This window comes from Phascolarctos cinereus, unplaced genomic scaffold, assembly GCF_003287225.1.
Source record: "Phascolarctos cinereus isolate Bilbo 61053 unplaced genomic scaffold, phaCin_HiC Scaffold_1;HRSCAF=81, whole genome shotgun sequence".
NCBI lineage: Eukaryota > Metazoa > Chordata > Mammalia > Diprotodontia > Phascolarctidae > Phascolarctos > Phascolarctos cinereus.
The window spans coordinates 235,243,146-235,259,801 of record NW_027555514.1 but is presented as its reverse complement, the minus strand read 5'-3'; the positions used below and the strand labels follow the sequence as shown (position 1 = coordinate 235,259,801).

The 16,656-nt window shown below is 37.3% G+C and overlaps 1 protein-coding gene across 1 annotated transcript in view; it reads right to left on the bottom strand.

Moving 5' to 3' along the window:
- Window positions 1-13,656, bottom strand: part of MYRFL (myelin regulatory factor like) — a 137,079-nt gene extending 123,423 nt beyond the window's left edge. Inside the window, exons 1-2 of the mRNA XM_078150345.1 lie at window positions 13,585-13,656; window positions 13,309-13,448 (exon numbers count right to left, since the gene is read on the bottom strand). Of these exons, the coding sequence (XP_078006471.1) occupies window positions 13,309-13,448; window positions 13,585-13,656 (212 nt within the window). The remainder of the gene's footprint in view (window positions 1-13,308; window positions 13,449-13,584) is intronic.
- Between the last annotated feature and the right edge of the window lie 3,000 nt (window positions 13,657-16,656).

The window sequence follows — 16,656 nt, the reverse complement described above, 5'->3', positions numbered from 1 at the left end:
TTCCTTGAAAGGCCATCTCTGTCTTCAGCTCAAGTTCTGAGGGAGTTACAAGAATCAATGGGCAGGCAGCTTCTGGCAGAAGAATGGAATAATCGGGAAAGTGGCTACCACTTAGCACAAATACCCCTTGAGTTCACAATGATGTCCCCCCCAAACAGATACACACAAATTGCTTTTGTCAGCTTGCACGTGCTATTTCTGGAAGACCTGATCATGAGAACTTTCAGTCTGATAGTCTGAAACCACAAGAAACCAAGAAAACAGAATGGGAGGAGTACAAGAGGATCTTAGTTGACATTTATTGCATGGTTTGAGTTTAAAGATGGGTTCATGGTGTTTGAATATATGATGCTGAAAATGCTCTCTGCTTTTTTTGAGTTTCTCTGACCCCTAAAGGAGCCAAAGAGGCTACTGTGAAATAATAGACAACCTGCCTTAGAGCCAGGAAGACTTGGGTTCTAGTCCCACATATATTGGCTGTGATCCTGGCTAAATCACTTAACCTCTCAATGTTCCAGGAACTATTTAAGACCATAAATTGCAGGGAAGATATTGATATGCATTGGCAGAATGAAAATGAACTTCTGCATGGAGGGATTCCTATACCAATAAAATCACAGGTCCAGTGCCTACAGCGTCCTCTCTGTCCCTGATACCCATAAGGCTCACTTGGGATAGACTACTATACTCTGGACATGTCCCCTTCCCCTGCCTAATGGCTCTCACCCTACCATTTACTGGAAACTTGCATGCCCCATGCTCGTAGATCCCAAGGCTTTGTCTGATAGACACCTAGCATCTGAGAGGTTTGAAGGCAACTAGAGGTTCCTGAGTATCCACCCATTTCTATAAAATCCATGGCCCTTGCTTGCCTCAGCAAGCTGAGAAGCTAAAGCTCTTAGACATCCTACATATCAATGAGGGAACTGGAAAACCCTTGGCCAAGTGCAAAAGTAGCCTCTCCAAAAGACCATCACTGGCTGCCATTCCCATTTCTACTGTGGTCTAAAGACCATAGCACCTGGTGATTGCCCTCTAATGACTGAAATCTATTGTATCTTTGCCAAAATCTCTCTTCTTTTGTACCATTTCTCCCATGCCCTTTTCCTGAGTGTATCATTTTAAGTCTTGAGTCTTCCCCTTGTCTAAGTTAAAATGTGAAATAATGAAGACCTGCTTCACACTTGACTGGCCCAACTGTTATAAAAGACTCCTTAAGTTTCCAGATTTCTAGAACAGATTATTAGGAAAGAATAAAACCAGCATTTCTTTTGGCTCCCAGAGAATTCTCCCCTTAGATTCTTAATGATTCAGTTTCCACTCATGGCCCTCTTGCCTATCTCTACATAATACAACTTTTGGAAAAAATTTGCCATGGAGAGATCTGCTGTAGTCTCCTTGTGACTGCGGCTAGTACTTTTGTTAAGATCTTTCTACCCACATCCTATCTATCCTACCCTATCAAGTCTTATTATCTCTATTTCCATCTCTACCTTTTCTTAGGGCTTCAGAGTGATTGCACCCTTTCTAACTTATTTTTGCTCAGCACAATTAGTGCTTAATTGTATATGGTCTTGTTTGTTCCCTAATTAGTTGGTATGTTATGGGAAGGTACCAATCAATTAATCAATCATGCATTAATTCCCTACTTGTGTTAGACTCTGTGCTAGCTTCTAGAACTACAAATACAAGCTAGAGCCTATCAGGGTGGGAAACTTGTGGCCTTCTAGGTCCTTGAGTGTGGCCTTTTGACTGAGTCTGTTTTACAGAACAAATCCTTTTATTAAGGGAATTTATTTTGTGAAGTTTGGATTCTGTCAAAGGGCCATGCTTGAGGACCTAGAGGGCCCAAAGTGGCCTCCAGGCCATAGATTCCCAGTACCGGATTCTACCCGTCATTGGCTAGCTACTCGGCTTTCAGTAAATACTTGGTTATAAGTTGATGGAACTGGTTGGGGATTTTGTACACCACTAAGTGAGACAAAACAGGAAGTTACTTTAGCAGAAATATGGATAGTTGGTGAAGTGTAATGGTCAGAGGGGCCTTGTGGAGAGTAGCATGGCATAAGGTAGAGGTGCCAAACTCCCACAAATTCTCCACGTGCAGTAGAACCAGACTAAAATGTAATTGGGAAATATTCATTTAAGAAAAGCAAAAATATATTACAATATAGATAATGTTAATATCAAGATGATGTACACTACAGATAATGTCTGTCAAGATACAACCAGCAGGGATTTTTTAAAGTAATATTTTCTTTTCCCCCAGTTACATGTAAAGATAATTTTTAACATTCATTTTTTAAAAACTTTGAGCTCCAAATTTTCTCTCTCCATCCCTCACACAGTAAGGAATTTGATATGCTACACATATTCAATCATGCACAATATATTACCATATTAGTCATGTTGTAAAAGAAGATACACCCAAAGGAAAAAAAAAACCATGAAAACAAATACAGAAAGTGAAAAATAGTATGCTTCAATCTGCATTCAGACTCCATCAGTTCTTTCTCTGGAGGCAGATAGCATTTTTCTTCATGAGTCCCTTAGAATTGTCTTGGATCATTGTATTGCTGAGAATTGCTAAGTCATTCACATTTGATCAATGTACAATATTGCTGTTACTGTGTACACCATTCTCTGGTTCTGCTCAATTCACTTTCTATCAGTTCATATAAATCTTTCCAGGTTTTTCTGAGTCTGCCCATCATCTTATAGCACAGTGGTATTCCATTACAATTGTATACCACAGCAGAGATCTTTATGTACAACCCAGTGGTCCCATTTCTATTTGAGTCTGACGGCACTGGTCTATTGGTGGACTTGAAGTCAAGAAAACGAGTTTAAATCCTAACTCAGACACTTAATAAATATGTGACCTCTTGACTCTAGTCAGGATAGGATGAGATCAGAGAAGAAGTCAGGGGAACAGGGGGAAAAAGAGGGCCTCATACCAGCCCTACTAAGCCTATACTGAGAGGACAAATCTCTACTTATCATCCCCTACACACATACACACACACACACACACACACACACACACACACACACACACTCATTTGTCAGGCTATTTTCTTTGTCTTGATGGTAATATAGCCCACATAATATTTAATCATCTACATGTATATCTCTCCTCTTAGACTATAAATGATTGAGCAATGATTCCCCAGAAAAAAACAGCTGGATAAGTTACATAACAAAAGCTTATGAAGATCATTACATTTAGCACTTTTGACAGCTTTGCTTTCTCACCACAAACATCTGCTTCCTATTTGATCCAATGTCATCCCAGTGGTGATCATGATAATAATAATAATTACTATTATTATTATTATCATTTATATAGCACCATATTTATATATTTACTTAGCCAGGCACTGTGCTAAAAGCTTTACAAATATTAACTCATTTGGTCCTCACAATGACTTTGATAGGTAAGTGCTATTATTATCCCCATTTTACAGATAAGGAAACTGAGGCAAACATGCAAAGTGACTTGGTCACATAGCTAGTAAGTATATGAGGCCAGATTTAAACTCAGGTCTTTCTGACTCCAGGCCAAGTGTTCTATCCATTGTAACACCTAGCTGTTTCAAGTGGAAGGGAGGTGAAGAATTGAGGTGATGAGTTTTAGAAAATGTTTTTGAGGGGACTAAATATTAGGCATTGCCTCAACTATGAAAAGTTTATACACAGACATCCATATGTGTACACACACACACACACACACACACACACACACACACACACAAGAAACAGCAGATTTTCAGGACTTGGAGTCAGGAAAATCAGGATTCACATCCTGCTGTTTACTAGCTGTGTGACTATGGCAAAGTTACTCAATAGCCTTGAGCCTTTTTCCTCATCTGTAAAATGGGGATAATAACTAATAATATCTAAATAACAAGGTTGTACGAGAGTCAAATGAGAAAATTTATGGAAAGTGTTTTGCAAATGTACATTATTGTTGTTTTGGTGGTTTTATTTAGCAGATGCTGCTAAAATGTCACTTACAATTCACACTTACTGGTCATTTGCTGACTACGTGACCCTCTGCTGGACACTTTCAGAATTGCATAAAATGTAAAAAAGATTAAACTTCAGACTTTGAAGAGTTTCCAGAGAAGAGAAATGAAACAAATAGTTTTTGAAAAGCAGAAATGCCATTTTCAACAACTATATGAAAGAATGCTCCACATCACTAATAAATGAAATGCAAATGAAAACAATTTTGAGGTGCCACTTCATACCCATCGGATTAGCAAGTATCACAAAAGATGAAAATGGTAAATGTTGGAAGAGTGCAAATGGAAAGAGAACACCAGTTGCTATTGGTGGAATTATGAGTTGGTCCAGCCATTTGGAATTATATTAAAAATTCACTTATAGATAGATAGATAGATAGATACATATCTATCTATCTATCTATGTATCTATCTACACACACTTTTTTTTAACCAAGTGAAACTCTTTCTAGACATGTGCCCCAAGGTAGCCACAGAAAGAGAAAATATAGACATAGATATAGATATATATTATATGTGTGTATGTATATATACATATACATATATACATATGTATAGCTTTATGGTATGTATATACATATATATATATACAGTTATTTATAGCATTGCATTTTAAAGTTTTTTAAAAGTGAAAGGAGAGATCAAACAACTAACAAATTATGGTATATGATTGTAATAGAATATTATTTTGTCATAAAAAATGATGAAAATAGGGGCAGCTAGGTGGCACAGTAGATAGAGTACCAGCCCTGGATTCAGGAGGACCTGAGTTCAAATTCGGACTCAGACACATAACACTTATTAGCTGTGTGACCTTGGGCAAGTCCCTTAACCCCATTGCCTAGCCAAAAAAAAATGATAAAAATGGTGGTTTCAATAAAACCGAAGAAGATTTATATGAACTGATGAAGAATAAAGTAAACAGAAGCAGGACAATAATTTATAAAATAAAAACATGCTAAAGAAAAAGAACTTTGAAAGATTTAAGAACTGTGTTCGTGAAATGGCCATTCCCAATTCTAGATGATCAATGATGAAGGATACTATTTACCTCCTACCAGAAAGGTGACAGATTCTAGGTATAGAACAAAATGCATTTTCAGACATGAGATTTTATTTTGTTTGAATATGCATATCTTCTACAGGGGTTTTGTTTTGCTTTTTTTTTCCCAGCGGAACGGGAGGTCCACTGGAGAAGGAAGCTATTAACAGAGTCAGATGAGATGAGAAGAGAGGTCATTGAAATAACTTTTATAATGCACAGAAGAGAATAAAAGGAAGACAAGAAAGAAATATGAGTTGACAGCTTTGAAAATTACATTGAATTTATTACATACTTAAAAGAAAAAACAAGTTGAATATAATAGAAATTCATAGTTTTTCTGTTTTAATCTGTATATGGAAATGATCATTTCATTGAATATTAAAGTTCAGAATTTTTAAAATTATAAAAAGCCAAGTTATATGTAATAGATTACAAATTTATATACAAACCCCTTTTCTGTTATACTTTGTGTGTGGAAATGCTCATTTTATTTGGTATTTGTTAAGTCAGAATTTTTAAAATTTAAAAAATTTAAAGATAGGTGGTATGTAGGCATACATTTTTAGACATTACCATTTTAAACATTACAAATTTGCTTTGCTTGAGTGGATTTAATTTTTACACAAGGGGTTCTATTGCAAGGATGCAGGGTGAGTCACTGGAAAATGATAGCAATATAAAAAAATAGAAACATAGGAAAAAAACAGAAAGTAGAAAAAGAAAGGAAGATGGGACATGGGAGCTGGTGGATCCTTTGAGACAGAAGGGAAAATTGAAGATAAGAGAGAAAAGATCCTTAAAAGATTAGACTTTCAATCAGTTTTGAGACTTGGTACAGTTCACTTTTCAATCCTCAAAACACCTGCTATTCCTGTGTTCTAAAGTGATTTTGTTCAACTGTTTTTAATGGCTAAAAATAATATAGAATATATAATAATAATATAATAAGTCAACATAAGAAAAGGGGGCTTTGAAGATCCTAACAAACTCAATTCTTAAGATTATATATGTGATTATATCTAAATAAATGAGAAAAGAATCATGTTGTCTTGTTTTAATCCAGAGTTTCTTAGCCCATAATTCCCTCCTTTACTTTGGACCTAGAAAGTCATATGGGTCATTGGACTCAAAACAAGGGGTTCTCAAAGGACTGCCCACATTAATTGCTTCTCTGGTTTTCACAATGTCCCTGAGAATTCCTTATCAGTCCTTTGTTTACAGGCCAAGGATCTGAAATACACAGCTGGCAACCAATTTGCTCAGGATCTAAAATGATTTTGCAATGCAAGAATCATTCTAAACCCATTAAAATGACCTGTGGGTCACACTTAGACCATTTGGTACACAGACAGAAGAAAACCAGAAGCCCATTTTCAGTTGCTCCTGACTTCCTGGTCTTCCTCCCACCACCCCTCTCCCCCTCAGTCTATGTCTCAGAGATGGCCACTTTCTGGCAGAACAATAACTAGGAATTTTTGCACCTGAAGCAAATACCACAAATGGCATTCAGGACAAGCTGTATGAAGCACACCCTCAGTTGGAAGTAGATGAAGTAAGGCGTATTGAAGAATGAACCTACCCTAGCCTGCCATGTGGTAGATTCCAATGCAAGTAATTATTCCTGCTAATTACAGCCCAAGCTCTGCTGGCTCCAGTGCCCTCAAAATTTGGCAACCCCTAAATTCAGTATTCTGGGGGTAAAACCCCAGTTTCCCTCCACTAGTTACAGCTGTGCCCTCCAGCAAAGCATAGTCCAAACCCTCTCTTCCAATTCGCATTTATGCCTATGACTCTCTTCTATCTTATATCCAAAGATCTCAAGAGCCTATTACAATTTCTGTGTCTAGTAGGCTTGGATGTTCGTCTTTACAATGTATAAAGTAGGGTTTTACCTTTTCTGTGTCATGGACCTTTTGGCAATCTAGTTTTTTAAATGAATATACTAAAATGCTTAGGATTACAAAGGAAACCAATTATATTAAATATAGTTATCAAAATATATATTTAATAAATTTATTTATTTTTAGTTTTCAACATTCACTTCTGTGAGATTTTGAGTTTTAAATTTTCTCCCCTTTCTTCTCCTCCCCACTCCCCAAGACTGTGTGCAATATAATACAGGCTCTACTTATACATTCATGTTAAGCATATTTTCACATTAGTCATGATGTAACAAAGAGCTAGAACTGATATGAGGAACCACGAGAATGAAGCAATAAAACAAAACAACAAAAGGAAAGAAGAACAAATAGTACGCTTCCATATGCATTCAGACTCCAGAGTTCTTTCTCTGGATGTGGATAGCAATTTCCATCATGAAACCTTTGGAGATGTCTCAGATCCTTGCATTGCTGAGAAAGGCTAAGTCTATCAACATTAGTCATCGCACAACGTGGCTGTTACCATGTACAATGTTCTCCTGGTTCTGCTCACATCACTCAGCATCAGCCCATACAAGTCTTTCCAGGTTTTTCTGAAGTCTGCCTGCTCATCACTTCTTATAGCACAATAGTATTCCATTACATTCATATGCCACAACTTGTTTAGCCACTCCTTAATTGATGGGCATCCCCTCAGTTTCTAATTCTTTGCCACAACAAAAAGAGCTGCTATACATATTTTCCCATTTTTATGATCTCTTTGGGATACAGACCTAGAAGTGGCATTGCTGGGTCAAAGGGTACGGACAATTTTATAGCCCTTTGGGCATAGTTCCAAATTGCTCTCCAGAATGGTTGGATCATTTCACAACACCAATAATGCATTAGTGTTCCAATTTTCCCCCATCTTCTCCAATAGTTATCATTTTCCTGTTTTGTCATGTTAGCCAGTCTAATAGGTGTGATGTGGTACCTCAGAGTCATTTTGATTTGCATTTCTCTAATCAATAGTGATTTAGAGCATTTTTTTCATATGACTATAGATAGCTTTAATTTCTTCCTTTGACCATTTATCAACTGGGGAATGACTTGTATTCTTATATATTTGACTCAGTTCTCTATATATCTTAGAAATGAGGCCTTTATCAGACACACTGGTTATAAAAATTCTTTCCCAGTTTTCTGCTTCCCTTCTAATTTTGGATGCATTGGCTTTGTTTGTGCAAAAACTTTTCAATTTAATGTAATCAAAATTATCCATTTTGCATTTCATAATGTTCCCTACCTCTTGTTGGTCACAAATTCTTCCCTTCTCCATAGATTTGATAGGTAAACTAGTCCTTACTGTCCTAGTTTGCTTATAATATCAGTCTTTATATCTAAATTATGTACCCATTTTGACTTTATTTTGGTATAGGGTATAAGATGTTGGTCTATGCCCAGTTTCTGCCATACTATTCTCCAGTTCTCCCAGCATTTTTTGTTAAATAGTGATCTTATCCCAGAAAATTGAGTCTTTGGATTTATCAAATAGCAGATTACTATAGTCATTAACTGGTGTGTCTTGCATACTTAACCTATTCCACTGATCCACCACTCTATTTCTTAGCCAGTACCAAGTAGTTTTGATGATTGCTGCTTTATAATACAATTTAAGATCTGGTACAGCTAGGCCACCTTCCTTTGCATTTCTTCTCATTAGTTCCCTTGATATTCTGGACCTTTTGCTCTGCCAGATGAATTTTGTTATTGTTTTTTCTAGCTCTATAAAATAATTTTTGGTAGTTTGATTGGTATGGCACTGAAAAGGCAAATTAATGTAGGTAGAATTGTCATTTTCATTATATTAGCTTGGCCTACCCATAAGTAACTGGTATTTTTCCAATTATTTAGATCTGACTTTGTGTGAAAAGTATTTTGTAATTGTGTTCATGTAGTTCCTGAGTTTGTTTTGGCAGATAGATCCCCAAATATTTCATAACGTCTACAGTAACTTTAAATGGAATTTCTATTTCTATCTCTTGCTGTCGGGCTTTGTCAGTAGTATACAGAAATGCTGATGATTTGTGTGGGTTTATTTTATATCCTACAACTTTGCTAAATTTGTTTATTATTTCAAGTAATTTTTTACATGATTCTCTAGGATTCTCTAAGTATACCATCATCTCATCTGCGAACAGTGATAGCTTTTTTTCTTCTTTGCCTATTCTAATTCCTTCAATTTCTTTTTCTTCTCTAATTGCTAAAGATAACATTTCTAGTACGATATTGAGTAACAATGGTGATAATGGAATATCTCACCTCTAATCTTACTGGAAATGCTTCTAGCTTGTCCCCATCCCATATAATGCTTGATGAGGATTTTAGATAGATGGTACCTATCATTTTAAGGAAGACTCCATTTATTCCTATGCTCTCTAGTGTTTTTAATAGGAATGGGCATTGTATTTTGTCAAATGCTTTTTCTGCATCTGTTGAGATAATCATATGATTTCCGTTTTGTTGTTGATACAGTCAATTATGCTGATAGTTTTCCTAATATTGAACCAGCCCTGCATTCCTGGTAGAAATCCTATTATCCTCAAGATAAGTTGCTGTAATCTCTTTGCTAATATTTTATTTAAAATTTTTGCATCTATATTCATTAGGCAAATTGGTCTATAATTTTCTTTCTCTGTTTTGGCTCTTCCTGGTTTAGGTATCAGTAACATATTTGTATCATAAAAAGAATTTGATAGGACTCCTTCTTCATCCACTTCCCCAAATAATTTATATAGCTGTTTGGAATAGTTTGGAATTAGTTGTTCTTTAAATATTTGATAGAATTCACTTGTAAATCCATCTGGCCCTGGAGATATTTTCTTAGGAAGTTCATTGATGGCTTGTTGAATTCCTTTTCTGAAATGGGGTTGTTTAAGTATTTCATTTCCTCTTCCCTTAATCTGGGCAATTTGTATTTTTGTAAATATTAGTCCATTTCACTAAGATTGTCAAATGGATTGGCATACGGTTGGGCAAAATTATTGTCTGGATTTCCTCTTCATTGGTGGTAACTTCACCTTTTATGTTTTTGATGCTGGTAATTTGGTTGTCTTCCTTTTTTAAATCAAATTAACCAAAAGTTTCTCTATTTATTGTTGTATTTTTTTTTCATAAAACCAGCTCTTAGTTTTATTTATTAGTTCAACAGTTTTTTCATTTCAATTTTATTAATCTCTGCTTTGGGTTTCATAATTTCTATTTTGGTATTTAATTGAGGGTTTTTAATTTATTCTTTTTCTAGCTTTTTTAGTTGCATGCCCAATTCACTGATCTCTTCTTTCTCTATTTTATTTATGTAAGCATTTAGAGACATAAAACTTCTCCTAAGACTGCTTTCGCTGCATTCCATAAGCTTTGGTATGTTGTCTCATTATTGTCATTCTCTTGGGTGAAGTTATTGATTGTTTCTATGATTTGTTGTTTGACCTACTCGTTCTTTAGGATTAGATTATTTAGTTTCCAATGAATGTTTTATCTATCTTTCCATGGCCCTTTATTACATGTAATTTTTATTTCATCATGATCTGAAAATGATGCATTTAATATTTTTGCCTTTCTGCATTGGATTGTGAGGGTTTTATACCCTAGCCAATTTTTGTGTAGGTGCCATGTACCACTGAGAAAAAGGTATATTCCTTTCTGTCCCCATTCAGTTTTCTGCAGAGGTCAACCATACCTAACTTTTCCAATATTCTATTCATCTCCTTAACTTCCTTCTTGTTTATTTTGCAGTTAGATTCATCTAGTTCTGAGAGGGGGAGGTTGAGGTCCCCCACTAGTATAGTTTTGCTGTCTCTTTCCTCCTGTATCTCCCCTAACTTTTTTAAGAATTTAGATGCTGGGGTAGCTAGGTGGTGCAGTAGATAGAGCACCAGTCCTGGAGTCAGGAGGACTTGAGTTCAAATCTGACCTCAGACACATAATACTCTCTAGCTGTGTGACTCTGGGCAAGTCACTTAACCCCAATTGCCTCACAAAAAAAAAAAAAAGAATTTGGATACTATACCACTTGGTGCATGTATGTTTAGTAATGATATTACTTCCTTGTCTATGGTGACTTTTAGCAGGATGCAGTTTCCTTCCTTATCTTTTTTAATCAGATCTATTTTTGTTTTTGCTTTGTCTGAGATCAAGATTGCTGCCCCTGCTTTTTTTTACTTCAGCTGAAGCATAATATATTCTGTTCCAGCCTTTTACCTTTACTCTGTGTATATCCCTTTGCTTCAAATGTGTTTCTTATAAACAACATATTGTAGAATTACAGTTCTTAATCCACTCTACCATCTTTTTCCATTTTATGGGAGAGTTCATCCCATTCACATTTACAGTTATGATTACTATCCGTCTCTTTCTCTCCATCCTATTTTCCCCTCTGTTTATGCTTTTCTTTCTCCTTTCTCCCTTTCCCTCCTCCCTAGAGTTTTGCTTTTGACCACTGCCTCCCCCAGTCTTCCCTCCCTTCTATTAGCCCCATCCCTTTTCTTCCACTTTACCCTTTCTACTTCTTCCCTATCTTTTCTTTCCCTTTCCCCTCCTACTTCCTATAGGGTAACTAGATTTCTATATCTAACTGATTATGTTATGCCCTCTTTGAACCAAATCTGATGAGAATAAGGTTCAAACAATGCTCATCTCCCTCCCTTCTTTCCCTCTACTGTGTTAGGCTTTTGTGCCTTTTCATGTGATGTAATTTACCCCTGTCTGCCTCCTCCTTTCCTTTTCTCTCAGTATAATCCCTTTTCATCACTTAATTAGATTTTTTTATCATCACATCAAAGTCAACTTATACTTGTCTAAGTATACCCCTTTTATACGTCATAATAACAATACAGTTCTCAAGAGTTACAAGTGCCATCCTCCCTTGTAGGAATGTAAACAGTTTTCCCTTATTAATAACATATTGTTGTTGTTGTTGTTGTTGTTGTTTTCTTTCTTGTTTACCTTTTTATGCTTCTCTTGAGTCTTGTATTTGAAGGTCAAATTTTCTGTTGAGCTCTGGTCTTTTCATCAGGAAGGTTTGGAAGTCTCCTATTTTGTTGAATGTCCATCTCTTCCCCTAAAAGATTCTGCTCAATTTCACTGGGTAGTTGATCCTTGGTTGTAATCCAAGCTCCTTTGGCTTATGAAATATTGTATTCCACACCCTCCAATCTTTTAATGTAGAGGTCCTGTGTAATCCTGACTGTGGTTCCATGATTTTTCAATTGTTTCTTTCTGGCTGCTTGCAGTACTTTCTCTTTGACCTTGCAGGTTTTGGAATTTGGCTACAATATTCTTTGGTGTTTTCCATTTGGGATCTCTTTCAGGAGTGATTGGTGGATTCTTTCCATGACTATTTTACCTTCTGGTTCTAGGACCTCAGGGCAGTTTTCTTTAATGATTACTTGGAAGATGTTGTCCAGGCTCTTGTCTTCATCATGGTTTTCAGGTAGACCAATAATTTTTAAATTGTCTCTCCTGGATCTATTTTCCAGGTCAGTTGTTTTATCAGTGAGGTATTTTAGATTTCCTTCTATTTTTTCATTCTTTTGTTTCTATTTGACTGATTCTCTCTCTCTCTCATAGAATTATTAGCTTCCATTTGCCCAATTCTAATTTTTAATGAATTGTTTTCTTCTATTAGATTTTGTACCTCCTTTTTTATTTGGCCCATTTACTTTTTTTTTCTTTTTTTTTTGGCTAGGCAATGGGATCAAGTGACTTGCACAGGGTCACACAGCTAGTTAGTGTCAAGTGTCTGAGGCCAGATTTGAACTCAGGTCCTCCTGACTCCAGAGCCAGTCCTCTATTCATTGCACCACCTAGCTGCCCCACCCCATTTTACTTTGTAAGGAGTTCTCTTCAGTGAGTTTTTGTGCCTTCTTTTCCATTTAGCCAATTCTACTTTTTAAGGAGTTGTTTTCTTTAGTGTATTTTTTTTCCATTGGCCAATTGTATTTTTTAAGGACTTGTTTTCTACAGTTAATTTTTGTCCCTCCTTTTCCAAGCTATTTACTCTTTCTTGCATACTTCTCATTTCTTTTCCCAATTTTTCTTCGGCTTCTCTTATTTGACTTTTAAAATCCTTCTTAAGTTCTTTCAAAATGGCTTTTTGGGCTTGAGATAAGTTCATATTCCCCTTTGAGGTTTCAGATGTGGTTATATTGACAATGTTGTCCTCTTCTGAATTTGTGCCTTGATCTTCCCTGTTCCCATACTAAAAATCTAAGGTCATTGTCTGTTTCTACTTTTTGCTCATGGTGTTTGCCTATTTCTTGACCTTTTTGTTTAAAAAAAATGTTGAGCTCTCCTGAGGGAATCAGTGGGCACTTACTCAAGCTTCTTGTCCTGGAAGCCCAAGGCCTGGTCATTGGCTTTGTGTGCTGTGGGCTCAGATGCTGGCAGTTGAAGGTTGTAGGGTTCTGGCTGCTTATGTGGTGCTGATCTGGGGTCAGCAGTACTGGAGCTCTTTGCCTGTGGATGGGGAGTCTGGCCCCTAGGGGACACCTGCTCACCAGGGCCTTACACTTGAATGTTTGGCTCCTGCCGATCTGGGCCTTGTACAGAGGTGTTTTGCTGTTGGAGGATGTCTATAAGTCTGGAGTTTTACCTCCTGGAGTTGTGCTTCCCAGAGCGGCACTGAGACATCAGGAGATTTGGCTGCTGGAGAATGCCATCTCATGCGGTGATTTTCTGAACTGTTGTCTATGAGTTCCCTTGTCTGTACTGAGGCACTCAGGGGGTCTTGGTGTTGGTGCTTGCCGGCTCCACCACCCTTGGTCTCAGGATCTCCCTCTGGTATGCTAAGGTGGGGCTTGCCACTGGCTTGCTGGGACATCTCCCATCCTATCCTGCTCTCCTTCCCCCATACTGAGAGGGGCCATTTCCATGAATCCCCCAAGCTTCCTAGGCTACAAGACTGCTCCACCCCATCTTTCTGCTGGCTCAGTTGTCCCAGGGTTTTTCCTGGGTCAATATTTTCTGGGCTTTCAGAGGTCAATGAGGGAGAGTGGAGCAACTTACTTCTTATTCCACCATCTTGGTTCCTGGAACTATATGTTTTTTAAAAATAAGTTAATGGATCCCAAGCTAAGACCTCATAGTCTAAAGGAAGGGGGCAATTTCATATGGAGGGAAAATGGGGGGAGAGCTAATCTCTGGACCCCTTTTCAGTACCTCTCATTCTCTACTGGTAGCAACAGAGTACCCCGTCCTGACCCAAACCCATTATATCCAGAACTACCCTGTGTTGTGAATCATTCCTGAAGCTCTCTTCTTCCCTCATATAAAAACTCACCCATCCTGTGTCTCATTTCCTCACCTTCTATTAGTCCAATTCAACAGCTTTCAAAGTGTCATCAAAGGAGCCTGGGAGTCCCTGTGACTCTTTCAGGTGGCCTGTGAGGCCAAAACTATTTTCATAATAATACTAAGTCATTATATGCCTATTAAAAATACTCTTTCCTTTCTTAACTACATATCGATGTGAGGATGAATTGTCTTTACATACTTCAACCAAAACAACATATCACAACAGACTGAACGAAGAAACATATCTGAGATTCCAGTGGTCTTCTATTAAGTCAGACATCAAAGTGATTTGCAAAAATACACAAAACAATGCCAGTACTTTCACTAATTTTTTTAGAAAATGTAATTATTTTCATAAAAATATGTTATTCATATTAACATTTAGTGGGTTATCATTTTTAAACATATTAATAAATATTTTTAAAATTGTCCGTTTCAATTTCTGATACAGTAAGGTAAACATCAGTAGATATAACCCCATAAACAAAAACTGTGTTGTGTGTGATAGAGTGATTCTAAAAAACAAAATTGGGTAGGAAAAGGTAAAAGGGAACAATTACATTTCAAAAATGGGATGGGAAAGGAAAAACTGACACAGAGAAAACAGGTTGGGGTGGAGGGTTGGTAATATTACTCTCAGTTGGGTTGAAGAGGAAACAACATGTACATCTGGAAGGGTACAGATGACTTCTGAACATGTAGAGTGGTGAGAAAACTAGGGGACAGGGTAGTGGAGGGACTTTTAGAAGGATACATGAATTGGGATTTAGGACAGTAGGGGAGAGAAGGAGGGACTTTTGGAAAGGTGTGCGGATTGAGATTGGGAAGGGATGGGGAAACCATTGGAGGGGGGTGGGTGAAGTGGGAAGTAAAGGGGAGAAGATTAGGTAACAGGGATAGGGTAAAAAGAGAGTCTGAGAAAGAAAGTAGTGAGTAAAAATAAGATGGAGGGAAATTCATAAATAGTAATTATAATTCGAATGTGAATGGGATGTTTACAGCAACTCTCTTTGTGGTGGGAAAGAACTGGAAATTTCAGGGACTCCTGTCAATTGGGGAATGGCTGAACAAGTTGTGTTGAATGGTTGTGATAGAATATTACTGTGCTATAAGAAACGATGAGCTCAATGATCTTAGAAAAACATGGAAAGACTTAAACGAAAAGATAAAGAGTGAAGTGAGCAGAATGAAGAGATACTGTATACAGTAATGGTAATATTATTTTAAGAACAACTCTGAGCAACTTATTTTGACTGTTATAAATGCCCAAATTAAAAATAAAAGGACACATGAAGGACATTACCTGCATCCAGAGAAAGAACTGATAAAGAAAAGTATGTGTAGAGTGATTTCACATACACACACCTATATGCATATACATATATATACACATACATACATACATATGTGTCTAATGGTACTCATGTGGTGGAAGGAAGAAAACAAAAAAGGGGGGGAAAATGCATATGATAACTTTGTTGTATATTTGGAGGGAATAGCAAGTTGCTCATGGTAGACTTGTAGTTTCATGTACAATCATCTTTACTATCATATTGTGTTATGGAAATGTTTGTTTTGTTCCCTGGATTGAAAATAAAATAATTTTTTTTAAAAAAGCTCTTCAGGTCCTCAATAATTTTCAAGAGAATAAAGGGGCCCTAAGACCAAGATGTTTGAGAACCCGCTGACCTAAGATATTAATACTAATAATGGCTCAATATATTATTCATCCTTTGTAATATAGCGATAAACTTTCAAAGGATGATTATGAGGCAATGAGATAATATAGAACTAAAAGGGGGAAGACTCTTCTGGGGGTAGAAGGTACAGGGAGGCTCTGGCCTCTGTATAATAAGGAAAAACAATGGTTACGGAGATGGCAGGAAAAATGTTAGTGCAGTTTAAATTGAGTTCATGTGACTTCCGATTCCGGGAGCCAAGAGGTGGTCAAAAAGGTAGTCACTCTCACCCTCCCCTAATCAACCTCTGAAAACCCAGAAAATATCACCCCAGAAAGAAAAAAAAACCCTGGAACAGCTGAACTAGAAGAAAGACAGGGAACAGCAGTGCAGCAGCCCAGCAACCGGGTCTCCCAGTGCCTCAGCAAAAAATAAGGGAAGCAGCCCTACACGGGGCCCCAGGCAGATAAGTACCCTGCAGCATTCATCTGAAGGAGATGGAGAAAGCAACCTAGAGTCTTCCTAAAGTCCCAGCCTTGCTGATTCCAACCCAACACCAGGTAAGCTGTCAGACCCTCCAACTAACAACCAGGAAGAGATCCTGAAGCCCAGGTGGTAGAGCAGGCAAACACCAACACCTGGATCTCCCAGTGCCTCAGTGAGGGTGGGGGAACTGGTGGAAACCAGCTCAG